Source organism: Callospermophilus lateralis, chromosome 18 (assembly GCF_048772815.1).
Source record: "Callospermophilus lateralis isolate mCalLat2 chromosome 18, mCalLat2.hap1, whole genome shotgun sequence".
In the NCBI taxonomy this organism is placed as follows: Eukaryota; Metazoa; Chordata; class Mammalia; order Rodentia; family Sciuridae; genus Callospermophilus; species Callospermophilus lateralis.
The window spans coordinates 11424534-11448019 of NC_135322.1; the positions used below are offsets into that span (position 1 = coordinate 11424534).

General features: G+C 41.8%; 1 protein-coding gene across 1 annotated transcript; it reads right to left on the reverse strand.

Moving 5' to 3' along the window:
* Positions 1–700: 700 nt before the first annotated feature.
* Positions 701–22538, reverse strand: Znf233 (zinc finger protein 233). The gene is given in 8 exon segments (XM_076837507.2): positions 701–951; positions 6700–7495; positions 7617–7957; positions 7960–8199; positions 9398–9493; positions 10242–10368; positions 20885–20946; positions 22316–22538. Coding segments are annotated over 8 exon segments (2136 nt in total).
* Positions 22539–23486: the final 948 nt, after the last annotated feature.

A 23486-nucleotide genomic window follows, 5' to 3' on the forward strand; every position in this document is an offset into this window, starting at 1 on the left:
GGTGGATAGAAATAGGATAGGGGCTGCTGAGGATTTGGCCATTGGTTCTCATGCTATAGAGTCTGCTTTGTCGTTGTCTATAGCTATAGGGCCAGAGGAATTTTGATGTCCTCTGCAGTGTATGATGGCCACTCATGATGCAGTTGTAGTGTCTCTAAGAGTCTGGAAATCAGAGAGGCATTTCCACTGGTGATCCTTTTGTTGTCAAGAATCCACATTCAGAGGCCCAGAGTGGGCAGGCAAGACAAAATCAGTAGCCCCAGTGTCCATAAGGAAGGTTATGGACTTACCCACTACCTGGAATGTTACCCTGGGCTCAGTGAGGGTGATGGGGGTCCTTGAGTCTGGGCTTCTTCTGTGAACTCCAATAGTTCAAGAGAAGGAACAACTTGGTCAAACCCCCATTTGGAGGTGCTGAGAAAGGGCCAGTCATGGGGCAGTCATTTTTCCAATGTCCTGTCTGCTTACAGGTGGGGTACAGCCTGGAGGGGGGACCATGGCTTTGGGCATTGGTGAGCCCCGTGACCTTTGCATCCACATTTGAAGCAAGCCCCTGGTGGAGAGGAATGCTGGGTCCCCCGTGGAGCTCTTGCTGGAGTCATGGGCCTGGGTTTGCAGTGTTCCTTTTTTCTGCAATTGAGCCTGCCTGCTAGCTCAGCCAATTCCTCCCGGGCATTATAGACTTTAAAGGCCATTTTCTTCAGATCTCAGGGGTCTGAGGGCACTCCTCAGCCCATTTGGGCTTTTTTCTAATATCATGGGCCAATTGAGGAATGAAATGGGTTGCTAACACTGTAGCCCTGGAGGGGCATTCAAGATCCAGCTTAGTATATTTGGTGAGGGCCTCTGTAAGGCGGTTGAGAAATAAGGCTGGATTCTCATCTGGATCCTGGGTGATTTCTCTCAGCTTATCAAAGTTAACCACCTTATTGGAAACCACCTGCAGGTCCACTATAAGATTTTGGACCATGTGAGTGCAGTAATGGTGACCTCATTAGCCATCCTGGTAGCCCCAGTTTGGTTCGGATAGGGGAACGGCTATTTCACCTGTGGAGAGAGTTATATCTGCTAGATAAATTTGATCAGCGTGATCTCATGTGGCCTGATGGATGCAGATTCACTCATCCGGGGTAAGAGTGGAGGAGAGGAGGATATAAACACATGCCAGGTAAGACGGTAAGTCTGAGAGAGGTATCGGAATTTCTTAATATAAGTAGAAGAGTCAGAAGAGAAGGACCCAAGGCACTTTTCAACATGGAAAAGATCTTGAAGTGAGAAGGGGACATGTACACGGACAATCACTTCGGCACCAGCCACTTCCCTGAGAGGACAAAAAAGCTTTGGGTTAGCTGATAAGAGGGCCTGGTGGGACCAGGTGTGGGCACTGACAGGAGAAGAGAGGAGTGAGTGGGTGGAGGGATCCATTGAGGGGGAAGGGGGAAGGGTTGTATCAGTAGAGGAGGGGGCAGAGGAATCATGACTGAAGGAGAGGAGGAGGCAGAGGAGGGGAGAAGGAGGGAGGAGGAAGGAGAAGGAGAGAGGAGGAGGAGCTATGGGGGAGCAGGAGAGGAGGAGCTGTGGTTGCAGGAGGAGGGGGAGGAGAGGAGGGAGAGGGTTGGCCTGGGTAGGGAGGGGGAAGATAGGAAGGTGGGGATGAGAGCAGCTGGGGGGATCTGGGAATGAGGAAGAAGATGTAGGAGAACAATGGGAAAGGGGTTTGGGATTTTCCCTAGCAAGAAAAACTTGAGCAGTAGGAGGTAGAGCAGAGGGTAGGACAGGAGTGAATCTCAAAAAGTCTGGATGTAAGGGACTTCTGCCCACTTCTCTGTCCAGTGACAGAAATTGTCCAAATCAGTGAGGATTTGAAAATCAAAAGTTCCTTCTGGGGACCATTTTGATCCATTGTCTAAGTCCTACTGGAGCCAGGCCACAGTGGAGTAAGAGACCAGCCACTTATGGTGTAGGTCTTGAGTGAGTTCTAATTTGGCAAAATTGGAATATAGACAACCCAAAGGTGTTTTGGGTCTAAGGAGGACTCAGTGTTTTCCATGACCTTCCGGCACTCTTGGGGTGTGAGTGGGAGCAGAAGAAGGTGTCCCAAATTTTTATCACACTCACCCAAGGAATGGATAAGGGCCAGGCAGGGGTAGAGGCATCCCTTTAATCCATGGGGGGCCTAAATGGATCGAAATGGCTCACACGAGGACGGGGGCCTCTCCACTGTTCCTGGGGCCTTGAACAGAATGGGTGGGTGTCTAGGGCACGTGCATGGATAGACCCCCAGGACAGAGAGGGGCTGGAAGGTCAGGGAAACAAGGGAGCTTATGCCACTCCTGTGGACCTGGATGAAGGGAGAGGGAAAGAAAGAGCAGCTTTGGAATTTCCTGTTTCATATGAAGGAGAGGGTGGACTCCACCCCAGATGTAAGGAATGGGGAAGGCCCAAAAAGCCCTCCCTGGTTTCGGCACCAGATGTAAGGTCAGGCACCAGTGACCAAAAGGAGGCAGGTTAAAAGGCTGCTGACCGAGGCTTCATTGAGATTTGATTTCGGGTGAGACCCCCGAGTCCAACAGTGTGGGTCCGGGGGAGTTGCGTGCAGGATCATCCAGATTTTAATTTTTATTGGGCTTGGGGCAGGAGAAGAGAGCTTGGGACAGGAAAGGAAGGTTTTTAGAGTCCCTTGTCCTACTGGGGTTGGTCAGGGCAGCTTGCTGAGATCCAGGATTGGTCAGGACCGCTGATTGACAGGTGGTTCTCTCAGCACCTGGTTGGTGCTTCTGTCATGCGTGGGTTGCCTGGTGCTTTGTTCCCTTAGCCACCTCAAACCAAGCTAACACTGAGAGGGCAGACATGACAGTATATGGATTCAGCTTGATGTGATGGCAGCCGTCTTGATTGTAACTACCATGATTGCCCCAGAGTTATCCTAGTCCGTTTTTCCTGCATGGTTTCCCAGCAAATTGGACAAAACCATTCAAGTGGCATGTGGAGCTTTATAACCATAATCTGGCTTTATGCATGTTCCTCTTAGATATTAGTTAGAGATAAACCAGGTACCTTCCAGCCAGGATGAAGTCACTTTTTTCCTAACCCAGCTACCTGCTCTTCCTTCTGACCCAAATTATTGGAATTCAACTGGTTTTACTGTCACCCACAACAAATCTTCCATCAGTAAGTCCCCCAATAAATCATGCTCTATGAAATCCTGGATCTGCATGTGTCTTTCTTGGGTCTCAAGTACCTTAGAACTGGTCCTCCTACTCTGAGGTCCAGTTTTTCTGGAACAGGCTGAAAAGAAGGAAACCATAATATCAAGCCTGCCAAACCACAATCTTCCTGGACTAGTTGGTCTGGATATCACCTTATAGGAAGTGTAATATTTAACCAGCTGTGGCTATCGGTTCCTCCTTCTATCAACCAGTTACTCACAGACTCTTTTCCTTGGGAACAAAACAAAACAAAACAACTTGACCTCTCTTCTCCTAGGAACAGAGGGCCATCCCTGAGCCCCCAGGCCTGGGTGTCACTGCCATCGGTCTCCTGATGCTTTTGAGTCAAAACTCCATGTTCCTTTTCTTTTCTAAGTTCCCACAAGAACAGTAAGGCTACCTACGCACTAATTATCAAAGAAAGAAGATTACAGCCTGAGACTTGGAAAGAAATCTCAGGAAAGATTCTTACTAACGGGGGTACTTCTTTCACTTTCAAAATCAAGACTCTTTTTGGGGCTATGTCCTGAAGAGGTCCCCAAATTCACTCTCTCCAGGAAGGATCCTTCCTCGAGCCTGGTTTTGGTGAATATTCACAGACTTACACAATAAGGCTGGGTGTCTGCCTAAAGAAGCCCACAGTCAACCTGAGTGCTGCAGGTTTCAGAAAATAACAGTTTTAGCCACTATTAATTTGCTTTTAAATACTAGTTACTGTATTTATCAAGTCAAGGAGTATTTGGTTCTTTTTAGATTTTAAGTTTTTGGTGAAATTCCCCATATTTTCAATGAATAGCAGCTATTTTAAATTCATGTCTAGTAAATCCAGATCACCTGGAGTCTGTTGATCTTATTTTTGCTTTTCAGTTAATCTGGGTCCCCCCCCCATTCTTGGAAAGTCTGTTAATGTTGTTTTTAGTATCAGACATTGCTTATAAAAAATTGTAAAGGCTCTGTATGGCATCTTTATCTATAGGGGAGTTTTTCTTCTGGTGAGTGAAGAGAGTACCAGCAGACCCTTTATATCCAGTTTAGGATTTACCCCATTACCCACGAGGGTCAGAGACATATGCAACCTCAGGCATATGTTTGGAAGATAGCTGCATATCACTAAGTCTAAAATTGATTATTCTTGGACACAGCACTAATTCTAGTTATTCCTTCCAAGGAAATAATAGTACATGAAGATGAATGTCACCATCCTAAATTTTTCATTGAACTGCTGTTCAGAAGACACAATCTGAACATTCATCAGGATAAACTAGTTAACACGTAATATATCCATACACTGAAATGCTGTGCAATTTAAAAATAGATCAATATTGATAGAAAATGTTTCTAACATTGCATGAAGAAAAATGTTATAGAATTGCATGCATATTATTGTAAATATGTTTCATAAAATAGAATGTGTCCATATACCCACATTGATACTCTCAAAAATATTCAATTAAATATTCAGTTTATGTTAATCAGTGGTGTTTCCACTCATATTAGTAATGTTTTTTGTATTATTTTGCTTGTTTACAAACTTCAAGCATTATTTTTTAATTTTAGGAATAAAAATATAATTTTATTCTGGAAAAAATACAGATAGCTTAAGGTTTACTCTCTTATGTGTGGCTAAAATGGCAAATCGTAATTATATATACTTATGTTTAGACGTGGTATACTTAGAAAAAAGTCAAGACTCTAAATAACTAAGAGGGAAAAAAGGTTCAGAAAATCCGCTGCATTGGAAGTTGACAGAGCATCTACTGTATCAGGAGTTGGAGTGAACACATGTGGGAACCCACCAGAAGGGTAGAGATGAGGGAATCACCAATAGTCAAACCTGAGCTGTTTCAGCCAGGCCTGTGCCCTCCCATATCTGTATTCTTTTAAATCATGCATACCAGCCAATCTTCCTTTCAGTTTCAGCTGGTTAAAGCTGGATTTTTTAAATCTCTCAAAATTGAAAACACCCTAACTAATATCAACAACCATGATCACTGGTGGCCCAGAGTAGCATCTGGTGGTGACAAAGCAGAGTACAGCTGGCCCTGGATTTCAGATGGTAACGTGACACTTGAGGTGCCATGTACCATCCATTGTCCTGGAAGGTAAGGTCCAGGGAAAAGATGGTGGGAGACTGTCCCACCTGCACTGGACATACACCTAGATATAACATACCTAGGACATACCTATGGACATACCCTTCAACTGACAAACCTGAAAACTACTAAAGATCTGAGAAGTATGGAGTGATGTCTAGAATGCTCTGTGGGCTGATGAGCTTAGTCCAATGTCCAAACTGCATGTCCCATGATTTCCCCTTTCTGCACTCCCTTTCCTCATGAAGCTTATGGAATCAAAAGCCATCTTGTTTCAGTTTGTTTCTGTCACATAAGACCTAAAGAGGACAATGAAACTTATACTACCCAGAATTTACGGTACACTGTACAGAGAATGTCTTAAATGTTAAGATCAAAAACTAGTCTATTACTCTTGAAGCTGGGCAGAGAGCAGGAGCCAATTGTAAAAATCTTATACAAAGAGCAGACTTGGGCTTTTAGGTATTTTATTAAATTATCATTTATCTTGAGTTCATCTTTAAGGCTTTTTATAAGAACTCTTAGCACAATTTACTACAACTAACTGGGGTTGGGTTCACAGGTTTGCAAGTGTTCTCCTTATGATAGGTTTTTCCTCTCTCGTGGTTTGGATATGAGGTGTCCTGTGTTCATGCAGGACTATTCAGAGGGGAATGATTGGATTATGAGAACTGTGGCCTAATCAGATTATCCCAGTTTGAATGGGCTGACTGGGTGGTGACTGCAGGCAGGTGGGGTGTGGTTGGAGGAGGTGTGTCACTGGGGGCCAGCCCTGAAAGGTCTATCTTCTCTGCCACCCCTTCCCTGAGCGCTCTCTCTCTCTCTGCTTCTTCACCCTCATGAGTGAAGCAGCAGTTCTCTGCCACACCCTTTGGCCATGATGCATTGCCCCACCTCAGCCCCAGAGTAATGGAACTGGCCAGCCGCAGACTGAATCTCTAACAATGAGTTAAAATAAACTTTTCTCCTCTAATTTAACCTGGTGGGGTATTGTGGTCACAGCACTAAAAAGCTGACTAACACACCTATCAAGGTAAACAACTCTAGGACACCAGCTATTCATTGGGCAATGGTTCAAGGTCATGGTCACAGTGTAGTACACTTGGAGCTCACCTTCTAGTGGATGTGGATTTGTTAGTTTTGTCATTTTACTCCTGTGAAAGCCCTGGGCTGACTTTTAATTTTTAAGGTCTCTATTGCCTGTGAAGGCTCTGGGTGGAACCTCTCTGGTTCCATCCTTCCAAGGTTTCTCTGCTGTGGGTTCCCTTGAAAACTGACATTTTAGTCTCTGCCTCAGACACGGTATTCATGCAAAAAAAGAGATTTTCTCCAATGAAATTTGTAAGACTGTAAAAAATAATTTATTCATGAATTCTTAAAACACATTTAAAGAATACTTTTGCCCCAAGGATTTTCTGAGGAAAATGAGAGGTCTAAGTCCTGAAGAACACCTTTCCTGGACTCATCATGTGGGTTGGGTTTATTGCCAGTGTGGACTTTCTGATGAACCTGAAGACATGAATTCTTACTAAAGCCCTTCCCCCACACAAAGCATCTGTGTGGTTTCTCTCCAGCATGGACTCTCCTATGGGCCTGCAGATGTGAGGTCTGGCTGAAGCTCTTCCCACACAGGGTGCATTTATAGGGCTTCTCCCCTGTGTGGATCCTCTGGTGAACCTGGAGATATGAGTTCCAGATGAAGCCCTTCCCACACACCTCACACGTGTAGGGCTTCTCTCCAGTGTGGACTCGCTGGTGGTCTTGGAGGTGTGAACTCTGACTGAAGCCCTTCCCACATGTCTCACACCTGTATGGCTTCTCTCCCGTGCGAACTCTCTGACGGGCTTGAAGGTGAGAATTACGGCTGAAGTTCTTGTCACACACGTCACATCTGTAGGTTTTCTCTTCAGTGTGGATTCTCTGATGAGCTTGAAGGTTTGAGGCCTTACTGAAGCCCTTATGGCCTACCCCACAGGTATATGGCTTCCCTCCAGTGTGGACTCTCGGATGGAGACCAGGATCCTGGTTATGTCCCCTCTCACATGCCTCCCAACTGCATGTTTTGTCTCTGGGGAGGACTCTCTCACAGGTGTCCAGCTTCTCTCCTGGCCGAAGAGAGGAGTTCTCATTGAGGCTCTGAGCACACACCTGACACCTGGAGGCCTCCTCTCCTGGGTGGACACTCTGATGAGTCTGTAAGCAGGAGCTCAGACCAAAGCTCTCACCATTTTCATTCCTGCAGTGTCTTCCACCCAGGTGAGTGCTCGGATGCAAGGTCAGCCAGGAGCTATGACGCATGGTCCTCAGTACACACCAGGGGCTTCTCTCCCAAGGGCAACTGCTGGGGAAGGTCAAGGTCAGAGCCAACACTGAAGCCTTTCCCATCCTCATGAGGGGTTTGCTCTTGTGAGGGTCTGACCCTACACTGGGGTGATTTCTTCATGGATTCTTTTCTGCCATCGTTGGGACTATAAGCTTCCTCTCTTTTGTGTGATTCCTGGTCATCACAGTCACATTTACAGAGTTTATTTCTTATGTCAGTTTGCTGGCATCTTCTCTGGTAATTCTGGGATTCTTCCATATTAATTCTTCTCCAGAAGTCCCAGTTGGTCCTAATTGGAAACTCTTGCCTTTTGACACTATTGGAACTCTCCTGTGAAGCGTCGCTACACGGATCTCATCTCCAGGAACTGGATCAGAGGTTCCTGCCCACACCTGGGCATCATCTTTTTTTGGCAACTCAGACCTCTTGCCTTGAAGACTTAGGATGAAGTCCTGATTTCTGGTTAATTTACTTGTCAATTGTTCCCATATTTGCCAGCACGTAAGGTCTTCATGTAAAAGGTATCTTAAACCTACTTCTTGAAGAGTCTCTGTCTCATTTTGACCCCTGCATCCTGGAAGGATAAAGAGATTTGGAGAAGAAAATGAGGACGAATAAGAGTTTGTTCAGAGATTTAAAAAAAAAAAAACAACATTTCACAAGCTGACCACACTGGGAGACCTTATTCCCCCACTGGACAGATGAATGTGACTTTATCCTTGCTCTTTTCATGACTATGGAAACACCAAGGTAATCCCATCACCTCCTTGACCATAAGAATAATTACTTAAAAATCCTGTCCTTGGCTGGGGATGCAGTTTGGTAGCAGACTGTTTGTCTAGCAAGCCTGAAGCCCTGGGTTTGTTCCTCAGCACCAAACAACAATAAATACAAACTTCCCCCCAACACAAACAGAAACAAAAACCCTGTCCTCTTTCCTGCAGCAAGTGTGTAGGATCAGCAGCATCATGGTTACACTGACAACCTACACATCACATGTGGCAAATGGGCCCAAGGTGACAAGAGGACCTGAATCTTTTCATGTTCACAGGCAGATTACCTCCTAATGCCAAAATATCCCAAGGAGAGAAAGAGAGTATGTCCTCCATAGAAGTGAAAAGAATTTATCTGCAAAGGGAAGTATCTCCTATGTACTGTCAATAAGTCCATGAGATGGTGCATTTATTTCCTTCACTTAGCTATTAAACCTACATCTTAAACAAGCTTGACTTGAGAGAATTCCCCTTCATTTTGATGATTTCTTGCCACGTGAACTTAATTGGTAAACATTACTTGGGCAAAGCCATTAGAAAACTGATTCCTATGGCTGACACAACTATGGCAATAAAGTATTGCCACTTAATTTGGCTAACTTTTGTAGTAAACCTGAATATCCAACATTATCTTCTGGGTTTCACAGGTATGTGTCTACGTATACCACAGGATAGACACTTGGCAAATCTAAGAAACAGCACCTTCATGCCGCTGGAAGGGACTGAGAAAAGAACAGATTAATGGAGTAAGTGAGTGGGTGGCCAGGTCATGCAGGACACAGAAGGCCCTTGACGGATTTTGGATTTAATTGAATGAGACTTAAGTCATGGGAGGGCCTGGAGCACAGGAATGACCCAACTACCCAACAGATCTGGCTGTGTGAAGGCTGCTGCAGAGATGGAGATGATGCCAAGGGGTGGGCTGGGGTAGTCTCCATGGATGGGTGAGAAGGGAAGACTGGGCAGCCCCTGGAAGCCTCAGAGCTGTGTGGCTCTCACCTGAACTCCCATATTCTTTGGTTTCTGCCTCCATCATCCAAAGCTTCTCCTCTCTTCCCAATGGCAACATCATACCCAGTTTGAAGGGTTTATAGCCTGTGATAAAGAAAGGGCTGGGCTGGGATGGGGCTCAGTGGTTGTCTAGCAAGTATGAGGCCCTGGGTTCCATCCCCAGCACTGCAAATACTAAAATGAGAAATACCATTCATAAAAGTGAATGTATTAAATGCAAAAAATTTAATTCCAAGATTACAATCCTCATGCACTTTAAGTAGCAATTATTTTTCAAAATTCTATTGTGCCCTATTATTAAAAAATTTTTTACAATCCAGTATAGACATGTGTAAATCAAATGACCAGTGGATCTGATGCTAACCAACACCCACTGTTATTACCTCTCCTTTCCTATTTCATTCACTATTCTTGGGTACTATTTGTGATTCCTAACAAGTTGAATTTCTACTCCACTGTGTTTAAAAAAATGGTGTAACTCACCAATCACTTTTAAAACCCAACAAGACACTGCAATTGAAATTTGAGAAGAGTAAAGTACAAAGTGTCCCTCAACAATTAGGGAATCCATACTCCCAAGTTCAGAGAAGCATTTCAAGAATCCCAAAGTCTTGGGACTGGGGTTTTGACTCAGCAGTAGGGCACTTGCCTCATGCATGTGGGGCACTGGGTTCAATCCTCAGCACCTCATAAAAATAAATAAATAAACAATATAAAGATATTGTGTCCATTTGCAACTAAAAAAAATGTTAAAAATCCCAAAGTCTTAAATATTTGCAAACAATGTACTTCAGCAGGTTGACTCTTCAGTACTCAGGACACCTGTCCTCGCCCACTGAGAGCAGGTTCCTGAAGTTCTCCAGCATCACTTCTTGGTACAGCTTCCTCTGGGCAGAGTCCAGTAACCCCAGCTCCTCCTCACTGAAGACCACAGCCACGTCCTTGAAGTTCACAGCCTCCTGCAACAGAGAACACACAAAACCCACATCCACTGGGAGAGGGGCACACTGAGCAGGTGGGAGGACAAGTGGAAAGATGTTCTTAATTTTTTTTTGTGATGCTGAGAATAAAACCCAGGGCCTTGTGCATGTGAGGCAAGCACTCTACCAACTGAGCTATATCCCCAGCCTAAAGATGTTCTCGATTTTGATGATTCTGACAATTTTAAGTTGCTTCTTCTTCTCTATCCTGAATGCTGATTCCATACACTGGTTTTCTACAAACACAGCAAAAGCATACAACTAAAGGCAGGTGTGTTGCACACACCCATAATTCCAGCTACTCAGAAGGCTATCCCCTGAAATCTGAGGCAGGAGGATGGCAAGTTGGAGGCCAGCCTCAGCAACTTAGCAAGACCTTGTCTCAAAAAAGTAAAAGGGCTGGGATGTGGCTCACCCCTGGGTTCAATCCCAGCATGGGGGTTTGTGGGAAGTACTTGAAAACTACAAAATAACCCCTTTATATTTAATGTGGTGCCATTTGGGAGTATTCCAACAGTAAGTGCCCTAAAACTGTAACTGGTGAATCATGGGATATACATAGTTTTTTAATTTGACTGATACAATTTGAACACCCAAAAATATAAAATCTGAAAAGTTGCAAAACCTAAAACATTTTTAGCACGACATGATGCCACAAGTAGAAAATTCTGCACCATGAAATTCTTTTCATGCTAAAATTACTTAAAAATATGGTATAAAATTACCTTCAGGCTATGTGTATAAGTGTATAAGAAACAGATGAATTCTGTACGAGCACCTTGCCAGGGTAATTTTTCCTGTGAAAGGAGGGGATAAGCTGCCTGAGAAAATAAAGTCTGAAGTTATTAATGAAGAAATAAAAGACAGTCAGAATTATTGTTTTAAGAGAGTGTCTGATAGATTCTTCCAGTCCTGGTAGGAGCTGAAACAGAAGACTTTTTAAAAAAAACTGCTCTGATTCTTTATTTAAGGGAGAACATCAAAGGTAGGGATAAGGTTTCAGGGGAGGAGTCTTGCTTCATGATGTCTTGCAGTCAACAGGTTGATTGGCATCTTGGCAGGCCACACCCATTTCAGAGAGGCTGTGTGGCTACAGCAGATCACCCGTCTCTGGTACTGTGTGGAACCTGGCAGAGCTAAATAGGAATTCGCATGTATCTGGGCAGTCTTAGCCAGCGGAATTGCTGCTGGAAGTTTCCAGACACCAGGGGTATCATGCCAGTTTAGTCCACACACAGTCCACAGATGGCTCTCGACAATTTTGTGATTAGACTTGGGCCCCATTCCCAAGATTTTTCATTATGTTTATGCAAATATTACAAAATCCCCCAAAATCTAAAATCAAAAACACCCCTGGTGCCAAGATTTTGGATAAGGGACACACTTGTGCTGACCAACTATCTTAGAAGTGGTCCCAAGGGTCTGACCACTTTCCCTTCCTTTCTCACACATCAACTGAACCTGTGCACTCCTGTTCTGTCACAGTCTGACAAGCACATAGGCCTTCTATGCTCTCCTGGGAGAGTTGCATGCCTGGTACTTGGTGAAGTATTTTAAGCCAAATTATTAAGAAAATTCACATTTTGTAATATTCAAGACATAGCTGCAGAGGCCGAAATCATAGAAACAATGAATAAAAGAAAAGTAGCCACTCCAAGGATCATGAGACCAAGAGCTCACTTGGACTGTTTAACTGGCATGCACCTGTTGTAAAGCGTGAACACCAACTTCAGCCTACCACTGTTCTGAAATGTTAGCTGGTAACAGGACAAAGGAGGGTTGGTGAAGGTTGAATGTCCTTTTACACTATTATAACTAGTGATACAATTGGTTAAGTTGCATTATTTACAGGCTACAAGATATTTATCATCCTTTCTATTAACACTCACATTTCCAATAAACAAAGCATAAGGAGATTAAACATATGCCTGCAGGTCATACAGGAACTTCCTTATAATTCCTGCCTACAAAATCAGGCATAGGTCTGTCAGTTGTACAAAGATTCTGGGGCGGCAGTTAGGCACCAAACTCCTTCTAGATGCCACCTTGCTGAAGGTTAGAATTACCAATAAAACCTCCAGGTGTCATGGCATCCATCCTTGCATAATTGTCTTTGCCAATTCTGGGAGACCAGTCTAAAATATGTCCACTATTTCTAGACATTTTGTTGTACTGGCAAAGCATTTGCACAATTCATCCATTTAGGAAAGGTGCCAAATTCTATTGTAGAATGATTAGGGCAATAATATATTGGTGGATATTCTATGTAAATAACTGACCTGTATGGGAAAATTTCATCTCAATACACTTTCTATTTTGAAAACTGTCCAGATATATAAGTATAGTCTTAAATTCTAAGTACCAGCATGATTGGCTGGTTTAGGTTCCCCATGTTCCGTCTTTTCCTCAAAAGATACCCTTAGCCAGTCAGCACTCTTAACATGGGATCAACATACAGATAGTTGACCATTATAGTCAATATCATTAAATATAGATGGATTTTCCAGTCCACATCGTAAAATACATTAAGGGCAAATTGGGAATGGATTGGGGAATGGATCCACAGAAGTCTCTTTATAGATTTTTCTTACCTGGCAGCTTGTGAATCTTACATGGCTGTGAAATCTGTGGGTGGAGGTTTATCTTCCTGTGTCAGGTTTTTCAGCCATTTCCATGGTGACAGGTTTAGATTCTATCCCTTGAAATCTGATTTAACTTACTGAGCCATGTTCAGCAGAAATTTATCATAAATTAAGAAAAAAATTTTGAAATATTTTCTAAGATCTAGTATATGCATGTAGGGTCCTGTTTTCACTCCTTTTATTATTTGTTAAAATTTAATAAAAGTTTGGCATAAGTCATAGTATCATTAGTTTTAAGTCATAGACAAAGTTTAGTATAGTACAAGTATTTAATAAGAAGAAAAGATTTATTATCCTTAATTGGTCATGAAACTTGACAAAAGTTACTTATTAGCTATATTAAGGTCAACATTATTGAGTTGGAAAGGGACCATAGTAAATAGAAACAATTTTTACTAAATGTATGATTTGATTTTTGACTTTAACAGAATTACAAAATGAAGAATATAATGTTGTATATAACAATTTGTAATTTGAAATTAGCTCTAGATTAACTTAAATAATTATCTTTATTTGAAATGAGTTGAAAGACAGTTAACTTAAGAGAGGTAGCCTTTACTAGGGGCATGAGATATATATATATATATATATATATATATATATATATATATATATATATATATATAGACATCTCTCCAGAATAGGAAGTACATGTTTAATAAGCATAGAAAAGATATTTTGTTTTTCACCACTAACTAAAAATGAAATAGAAAAATGAATAGCCCTATATTTACCAATCTATGAAAAACTGTTAGTATCATTAGTAAACCTAATGTTGATTTAAGTATGGGGAATCAGTACCTTCAACAGTGGATGGGTAAAAATAAGTGAACAGTATTGTTTAGGACAGTGGTCTCATTTAGAGTTCATATAACATAGAGTTATCAATGACATCTTAAAGGACTTAGGTCAAAATAATTTTTATGTATAAAGAAACAGTTGTATGGACATCTTCAATAACTTGATGAAGCAAGATTAGCTTTAATAATTATGTGGAACTTGATGACGTTACTTTGTGAAAAAATTACTTCCAGGTCCGTGAGGTCTTTTTGCTGCCAGCCACACCATGCTGAGGGATCCCAATTCCAACACCCATTGTGGGATGTGAGTGGTAGTTGGCTCCTGGACAGGGACTACTCATCATGTGTATTCAAGGTAGATAGTGGGTCTGGTTTTCTCTCACAGGAAAATTGCACTTATATTTTTCAGAGTATTGTGGATTGGTTTTTGAAAGTAGAGAGAAAAGTTAGTTAGTTGTTAAGCATGGAGAATTATGTGTTTTCAGAAAGGGAGATCTATTTTGCAATTCTGATGATGACAATTAAACAAAAAGTAAAAGATATAAAAAGAGCCCAGCTCGCTCAGTTTTTAGAAATGATTAGGGACATTTGTCCATGGTTTTGTGATTTGTATACTTGGGAAAGGCTTGGTAGAAAATTATTTGAAGGTTGCATTTCAGCTGACCTGCCTAAAAGTATGATCAAAAATGTACAAAAAAAAAAAAAAAAAAACTGGACTGCAGGGCTGTCTTAGCGGTAGCACACTTGTCTGCCATGTGTGAGGCACTGAAGTTCAATTCTCAGCACCATGTATAAATAAATAAAAATAAAGATCAACAACTAAGAAAAAAATTAAAAATTTGGACTGCAATAGAGATGTGTTTATATTCAGACCAAGATTTTGGTTAGCAGTCTTCAAAAGACTTACTTGCGGGTCTTAGAGATGCAGTCAAAGCCTCAAACCTGGTAGGCAGCCTTTCCCAGCTCTGAGGATTTCTCTGTCTGTAGGTAAACTGACACATCAAAGGCAGGAAGAAAGATTAAGGGCAGAACAAAACCAGGCTGGATTTGTAACTCCTGAAACTGAGAGAGAAAGCCTCAGGGCAGAATCTAAGCCTGTTCCATTCTTAGCAGGTTAAAGTCAAGAAATCTAGCTGCTGGGGCATGAGTCTTTGCTCCAGACCAGTGCTAGGCAGGGAAATGCCCCAGATCGAATTTCATTAGGAAGGGAGATGCAAGATGATGGGGGAGGAACTGTGCTGGGGGATTTGGAGGAGGATTCACAGTCAGAGGAGGAATCGGGGTTGGAAGTAGGCCTCCAGAATTTACATTTAAGTGGTCCTGCTCTATCAATCCAGATCTCCCCTCTCCCTTCAGGAAGGTTGAGAGTTAATCTCTTCAACATGGCCCTTACAAATCTTTCTCCCATCCAACTTGGTCTCAGAACTGCAATACAAGAGGGAGAAGATATTTCAGAATTAAGTTCGTTCCAATTTTTGAACAGATAAATGAGCAAAACCAACATGTGCGAGTTCATGCTGCTGTTCCTTTTTAAAATGTTAAGAGTTGAAATTTGCTTGCTCCACATATGGAGCAAACTTAACTTTTGTTCAAAGCCTCATAGAATCCATCTGTAGTGAGGCTCTGCCACCTCATGACTGGGTCATACTAGCTAAAGTGTGTCTTTCTGGAGGTGATTATTTACTGTGGAGATCTAATTGGATAGATCTTTGCTCTAAGCAGTCAGAAACTAACAAAAGACGTGGGATTGACATTATGGTAGAGATGTTGACTGGGTCAGAACAATTTACTGATTTGGAACAGCAGTTAAAGTATGATTTGCAAGTTTATAATCAGATTAGGGCATGTCCCAGTACCTCCAATGGGAGGGAATTGCCTAATAAAGGAGGGAATAAAAAGTAGATTTCAGTCAAATCCAACAGGGACCATAGGAGAGTTTTTGGATTTTGTGGGGCATTTGTGCCAGGCTACAAGCTGCATGGTAGGGGATACAAATGCCTCCAAGGTGTTGATTAAAAATCTAGCTTATGAAAATGTTAATAAAGTCTGTCAAGAAATAATTCAGCCACATCTTAAGAAAGGAACTCTGTCCAAGTCTATCCGCCTTTGTTCCAATGTAGGTCCAACGCATTTGCAAGGTCTAACTATTGCTACCACATTAAAGCAGGCTCTGCAACCTCTGTCAAAGAAAAGTAATTACCAAAGGCACTGTTTTAATTGCTGGCACTGTTTTAATTGCTGGCACTGTTTTATTTTCACTACACCACTGTATCCAGATGATTGTCAGAGATTTGTTTTTACCATTCCGGCTATAAGTTTCAAAGAACCAGTTAAAAGACATTGCTGGAGGGCTGGGGTTGTGGCTCAGTGGTAGAATGCTTGTCTAGCATGTACAATGCACTGGGTTTAATTCTCAGCATCGCGTATAAATAAGTAAATAAAATGAATGTCCATGAACAACTAATAAAAATATTTTTTTAAAAAAGATATTGCTGGACAGTTTTGCCTCAAAGTATGTGTAACAGCCCAATGCTTTGTCAGAACTTTGTAGCTCAGGCTAGTGCTCCTGTAAGAAAAAAATTCCCTGATGCATATATTATCCATTACATGGATGATATTCTTTTGGATCATGCTAGTTCAGATGTAATTTTGAAAATTTTTTCTCAATTAGAAAATTCACTTACTGAAATTGGTTTATGCATAGCTGCCGCAGTCTGGCTGGGCACAAAATCACAAGCCACTCAAACAGAACGAACTTTATTTTGAAACTCCTGCCAATGCCCTGTATGCTCCCGGGAAAAAATGCCAACCCACACAGGCGGCGTTCTCCCGGACCCACACAACCGGAAATCCCTCCTCCGGAATCCCCTCATACCGGAATTCCCTCCTACTGCACTTCCCCAACCAATGGGAACTCTCCAGGAGTCCCGTAGCAGGCTGAGGCAGACAGCAGAGGTCTAATATTCAATTGAATGCAGATCTTAACAGAATCATTATCATCTCAATGGCTTGCTGGCATCAGGTCACCTTTCAACCAAAAATGCCATGCGTCATTCCTACTTGGCTATGGCTCTTAGCACATAGCACCTGAAAAGGTACAAAAGACCTCTCCTTCTTAATATTTAGGTAATGTAATTGAAGGACACATAATTTGTCCACAAAATCATTTACCAATAAGAGTCAATGGTTCACATACTCTTGATGATTTTCAGAAGTTACTAGGATGTCGTGAGCCATCCATGGGCGGTATGTGTGAGCTATGCGCATTGTGGATAGATGAGGGCACAGGTCTGGGGTGCTCACCAACTGGGCTGTGATGCAAGTGTGCCTCTCCTCTCACTCTGCCTGTGATCCCACACAGCACCTGAAATGGGTGTGACTTGCCAAGATGTCAATCAATTTGCTGACCACAAGACATTACAAAGCAAGGCTCCACCTTTGAAACCTTATTCCCTGCCTTATTTGGTGTAGAATATTCTATTGAAATCCTTTATTGTCTTTTCCCTATAAATAAAGCAATTCAGGTGCACTTGCTCTCTTGCCTTCCAGCATGGAGGAGGACCCTTAAGGTCTTAGAGCAGTCCCACCCTCAACATGAAAATTACTTCTGTGTCCTGTGCTTTTTTGCCATTTTCTTAGTTTAATGTTGCCATCAGCTCTTTTAAACCCAGCCCATCTCGTCAGCATGGGACACTGGTGAGACTAGGTGATACCAACTGCCTGAGACCAAGTTTAAAACTAACCACTGCAGATTGGAGTCCTCTGATTCAGATCTTCAACGGGATCCTTCCCCAACTTCTCCTCATCAACTTACAACAAAAGCAAGGATTGCCTTTTAAAAGGTTGAATCTGCTGTTAAGACTGCACATCTTACCAGAATTAATCCACAGGAGCCTATATACTGGCTAGCATTTCCCACTGTTCATACTCCTACAGGAGGAATATGGCAATCATTGAGAATTATTGAATGGCTCCACCTAGCTCATTCTCCTCAAAAGTCGTTGACACTATTCCATGACTTTATTGCTCAGTTAGTTATTAAAGGAAGAACATGAGTTGTGCAGACAGTTGGGTCAGAACCCAATCACACTGGCCCCATGGGACTCAAAGCCATATGTTAGTATAGTTATTAAAATGGGACTGTCTCATAAGAAGCCAGTCATTTCCGCAGAACATCTGCCAATACCTCACTGTCCCAACCTTTGTGCAATGGAATTTGGCACCTTTCCTAAATGGATGGATTGTGCAAATGCCTTGCCAGCACAACATAAAGGTTCTAGAAATAGTGGGTACATTTTAGACTGGTCTCCAAGAAATGACAAAGACAATTATGTAAGAACCCATGAACCCTGAAGGCTTTGTTGGTAATATCCTAACCTTCAGTGAAGGCTGCTTCTAGAAGAATGTTTGGCGTTTAATTACAGCCTCAGATTTCCTGCACCATACTGATAGCCCTATTCCTGATTTCATAGGCAGGAACTGTATGGAGGGTTCCTGCTATGGCCTGCAAGCCTGTGTTCAATCTCCTTATGCTCTATTTATTGGAAATGTGAGAATTTAGAGAAAGGATGATGAATATCTTGTAGCTTGTAAAAAGTGCAATTTAACTAATTGCATTACTAGCTATAACAGAGGGAAAGAAACATTGATCCTTCACCCCCTCCTTTGTCATATTACCAGCCAACATTTTAGAACCATGGTATGCTGATGCTGGTGTCCAGGTTTTACAACATATGCATGCTCAGTTAACCAGACCTAAGTGAGCTCTTGGTCTTATAATACTTGGAGTGGCTGTTTTAATTTCATTCATTGCTTCTATGGTTACAGCCTCTGTGGTTATATCTCAAAACATTCAACATGCAAATGTTTTTAACAATGTGGCTCAAAATACTTCCAAAGCCCTCCATAATCAGATAATATTGATGAAAAGATTGAAACTAAATTGAATGCTCTAGAAGTCACTGTCATAAATATTGGTAATGAGCTTTCTGTTCTCAAGTTTAGGAAAGGCTTAAGTGCCATGCTGATTATAAATGTATCTGTGTTACTGCAGCCAAGTACAATACTTCCCAATGGGATTGGGGAAAGGTTAAAAATCATCTAATGAGTATTTGGCAGAGCAATAATAATAGCTATCCTGGATCTTTTGGAGTTACATCACCATATCCAGGATATTCAAAAAAGTAAAATTGATCTTTTGGATTCTATTTCTCTAGCTGACCACATACTTCAAGAATTAAATGGCTTTAATCCTGGAAACATGCTTAAACATTCTCCATGGTACATTATTGCAATGTTACCTATGCTATTAGTTCTCTTTTGTATTGTGATGATAGGATGTTGTGCCCTCAGAATAAGAATCCGGGAACTTGAGATAATGGCTCATCATTTACTCTTCCAAAGAAAAAAGGGGGAATATGTGGGTGGCTGCCCATGAGCTGTTAAGAATTGTCTCTTAGCCTTGAGCCAAGGGGATTTTGGTCTGCCATTGCATGCTGTAGGCTGCATGATACAGGTGGCCTCCACCTTCACTCAGCGAAGAAATAAGTCTGTTTTCTCATAGCTCTGGACCTGGGCATTACCCACTGGCGCAAGGTCAGCCCATCCCCTGCCTTATTTGAAAACATTCTATCAAAAATTCTTTGTTAATTTCCCTATAAATAAAGGGATTCTGGGTGCACACTCTCTCTTGCTCTCTTGCCTTCCAGTGTGACAGCGGGACTCTTAAGGTTGCAGAGACATCTTACCCCTGCTTTGTGAAAAAATTACTTTTGTGTCCATGTGGTCTTTTTACCACCAGCCCACACCATGCAGAGGGATCCCGATTCCACCACCCAAGTGGGATGTGGGTGATGTGGGTGATACACGTGACATGAAAATACAACCATTTGCATATTGACACTTTTACATGGAACAATTTAAGTTGCAAAAAGCCATGCTCTTCAAAAGAATCATGTTTATTCTTCAAAAGAATAAACTGCTACATACTAATAATATAGAATACAATTCAGGAATGAGAACAATTGATACATGCAATGACACTGTACTAAGTAAAGAACATCAGACAAAAAAAATGACTATGTATTACACAATTCCACTAAGTATGACAAGTTTGATAACAAGGAAATATACATGATGATGTATCAGAGCAGGGGTGGCCTCTAGGGAGTAAGGAAGTACCTGTAATGAGACTCAAATGAAGTTTTTATTTTTAAAAATTTTTTTATTTGTCTATGGGCTTTTATTGTTATTTATTTATATGTAGCACTGAGAATCAAACCCAGTGCCTCACACATGCTAGGTAAGTGCTCTACCCCTGAGTTACAACTCCAGCCCTCGAAGGAAGTTTTGGGGGAAACACAGATGTCTGTATCGTGTTTTGGGTGATGGTCTAATGCAATAATACAGCTGTCAAACGGGGTGTATAACTGTCACTTTCTTAGGATCTGTGTGACTTTTGTAATTAAATTATATTTCATTTCAAAGAGTCCCATGTGAAATTCTTACAAATCAAAAACAAATTTATTTAGATGCATGCAGTGTGTATGTTTGTTGGTAGTCTTTGAAAGATTACATTAAAAATGGAAAATTTTGGAGACAGGTACATAAAAAAAGGCTGGATCATAACAAACTCAAGTGATGTTATTTTAAAAAATTGAAAACTACATACACTGTAACTTAATTAAATAAAATATATTTTTAAAAGCATACATATATAAAACAGACAAGATCTATAAAGGTATGCAAATAGTATGGAGAATAGAGATGATTTGTAACTAATATAGTATGTGTATTTCCCCCTATTTTTTGATATCTATGAGTTTCTGCACTATTATTTGCAGAATAAAGATGATGATAAAACAATTAAAACTAAAAAGTAAACAAAAGCTAAATACAAAAATTTAAAGAATTGACCCCCCAGAAAAACCCAAGTAACTGTCAGGTCACAAATATATCTTCCTCCTTTGTCCTTCCCAAGGCAGAAAAAAAAGACATTTCATTTTTGAGAAGAGAGATGTCATTTTAAGAGATAAAAGTCCCAACTCCACTCACCTGAAACTTGGTCATCTTCTCCTGCTCCTTCTGGGGAAGGGCAGAGTCCTGGGAAGTCAGAACTGGGAAAGAGGAAAGAAGCCATGAGACAGGCCCCAATCCATTTGCTGCTCTGTGGGAATTTCTAAATGGAGAGTAGCACATACCACTGGCCCCGCATCCTGGGGCCCTTGTACGATGAACAATCTACTCTACTCTCAGCAGCAAGCCTCCCTGGACAGTCCTTGTGGCTCTCAAGGTTTTTGCCATTCTCTTCCTGGGTGTTGTTGGAAACAAAAGATAGTGGAATGTACCAGACTCTGGAGCCAAAGGATCTGTAGTAAAGTCTTGGTGCTGCTGATTTGGTCAAGCTAATTACCTCCCTTTCCTCCAAACTTGTAACCTGTAAAACTAAGAAAAATAGTACTTCCCTCATGGGATTTGAGTATGAGTAGATGGAAAAGGTTACACCTGATTTTCTTGCTACTGCAGCACAGCAGCAGTGTGCATCCTAAAACTGTCCCTGAAAATGTCTCTTTTCATGCCCAATGAAGGAGTCTATCATCATACCCAGATTTCATAGACCGTGAAATGTTGTGTCCTCTGAAATTCCTTCAGTCTGTGAGTCCCGTTGGCTATGTTACTTAGTACGGTGTTGTTGTGTAGTAATATTTAATTGACATCAGTTTCTGATTTTATAAAAGTACAAACATTTCTCAATTTTCTTTGTGTAGTTAGGAGGGTCTCAGTGGTACAGCCTCTTCCTCCTACACTCTCTGTGATCAAGAAAAACTACAACTAGGACTGTTGATTTTTTTTTTCATTTTAAACAAATATTCAGCAGTCACTTTTTAAAACTGTACAGCAGCTACTTTTTTTTAAAAAAGCATTCTTTTTTTTAGTGTTATTTATTTTTATGTGATACTTAGGATCAAACCCAGTTCCTCATACATGCTAGGAAGTGCTCTACCACTGAGCCACCACACCAGCTCCAGCAGTCTCATTTAAATGAACAGTGCTGTAGGAGTAATGACAGATCCTAAGTGACAGAGTTGCTTTGGGTGTTGGGTGTTCTGTGAGCTGATCAGCAGCCTTGGCCATGCAAATCCATAGACACTGGGTCTGAGTTGCTGCCAGAGGCTGGGGCAGGTAGTAAAGCAAAAGACCTGTAAGGTTTTTGTTTGTTTGTTTGTTTGTTTTTTTTGGTGTGATGAAACTATTCTGGAAATGGGTAGTGGTGATGGTTGAACAACCTAGTGAACATCCTGAAGACCACTAAATTTCACACTTTAAAGAAGTGGATTATATGGTGTGTCATTTTATTTTACAACTTGATTTTTAAAATAGGAGAAAAAAATCTTGTCTCAGTGCCTGCCATAGTATACAAACTCTCAAGAAGGGATGTTCCCATTTAATGGATGAGGAAACTGGGGAGTGGTGCGATTACCTCACCCAGGGTGTCAGAGCTGGTGAGGAGAGACTGCATCTGAATCCAGCTGACTTCATCTTCCTCTCTAATCTTTAAGTCTGAAGAGATGACTGGGGTATCTTTCAGATCAGAAAAAGGAGAACTGGAGGACGTGGACTCTGCTGAGAGATGCTGAAGCCAGATCATCAGAATCCTAACACTGACCCCTGACTCATTAGCTCTTTGTGCCTCTTTCAAAACGGGCATGGCAACAAAATCAACTTCAGAAAGTTGTTAAGATCACTCAATACAGGAGAATGGATGTTGTTCCTGGGTCTTTCTGCTTCAAGCAGGAGCCCACTAGTAGGCACAAAAGCAATGTGGCCACTTCTCAAAAGCTTGGGGAAACTATCCCATGATAACATCCAGTTCCCTTTGTCCGGGCCCTCATTCATCTGCACCTTCCTGCTTTGCTTGGTAGCTGGGTTTTGAAGGAGACCTGACATTACACAGCAGTTATGAGAGAAAAGCAAGAGGGCCTGGCTCCATCCTGCTCATGGCAAGCTGCAGCGTCACTTTCCCAGGCCCAGGTTCCCAGCCCTTGCTCATTCCTGGGTTGCCAGGTTCTCTCCTGTCTCTGTTCCCACCACTCTTCCTCCCCAGAGAACCACTTCCCTTTCTTCTCCTGTAATCCCTTCTGAGAAGTCTTCAGAGGAGTTGGGGGAAATGATGAGATTAAGCATCTGTTTTGGCCTGTGAAACATGGAACACCTAGGTAACTTTTTGTCCCCAGCAACTAAAATGTAGCAAGTTCTCAAAAAACACAGGGAATCCAAGAATGACTGAAGACACATGCTCAGACAAGGACGGTATAAACTCATCTGTGAGGTTTCTTGAAGCTGTAAAACTCCCCTAATTGGGAGGAGGGGAGGATGGACTGTATCATCTCATTTCTTCCTTTGGCTTTTAAAATTTTATTTGTTTTGCCTGAGCAACATCAAGGTCATCCTTAAAAATGAAGTGGTTCATAAAAGGGTCAATCATGGGCTATGGATGATGTAAACCATCGGGTAGTTACATAATCTTCTTAAAGTGTTCTTCTCTGGACATGATTTATATAATTTTAACACCCCCCCCCCCACACACACACACCACACGCCATTTCCTTTCTTCTCCCATTCACTTTATATATTTGGCACTCTCACTCTCTAACAT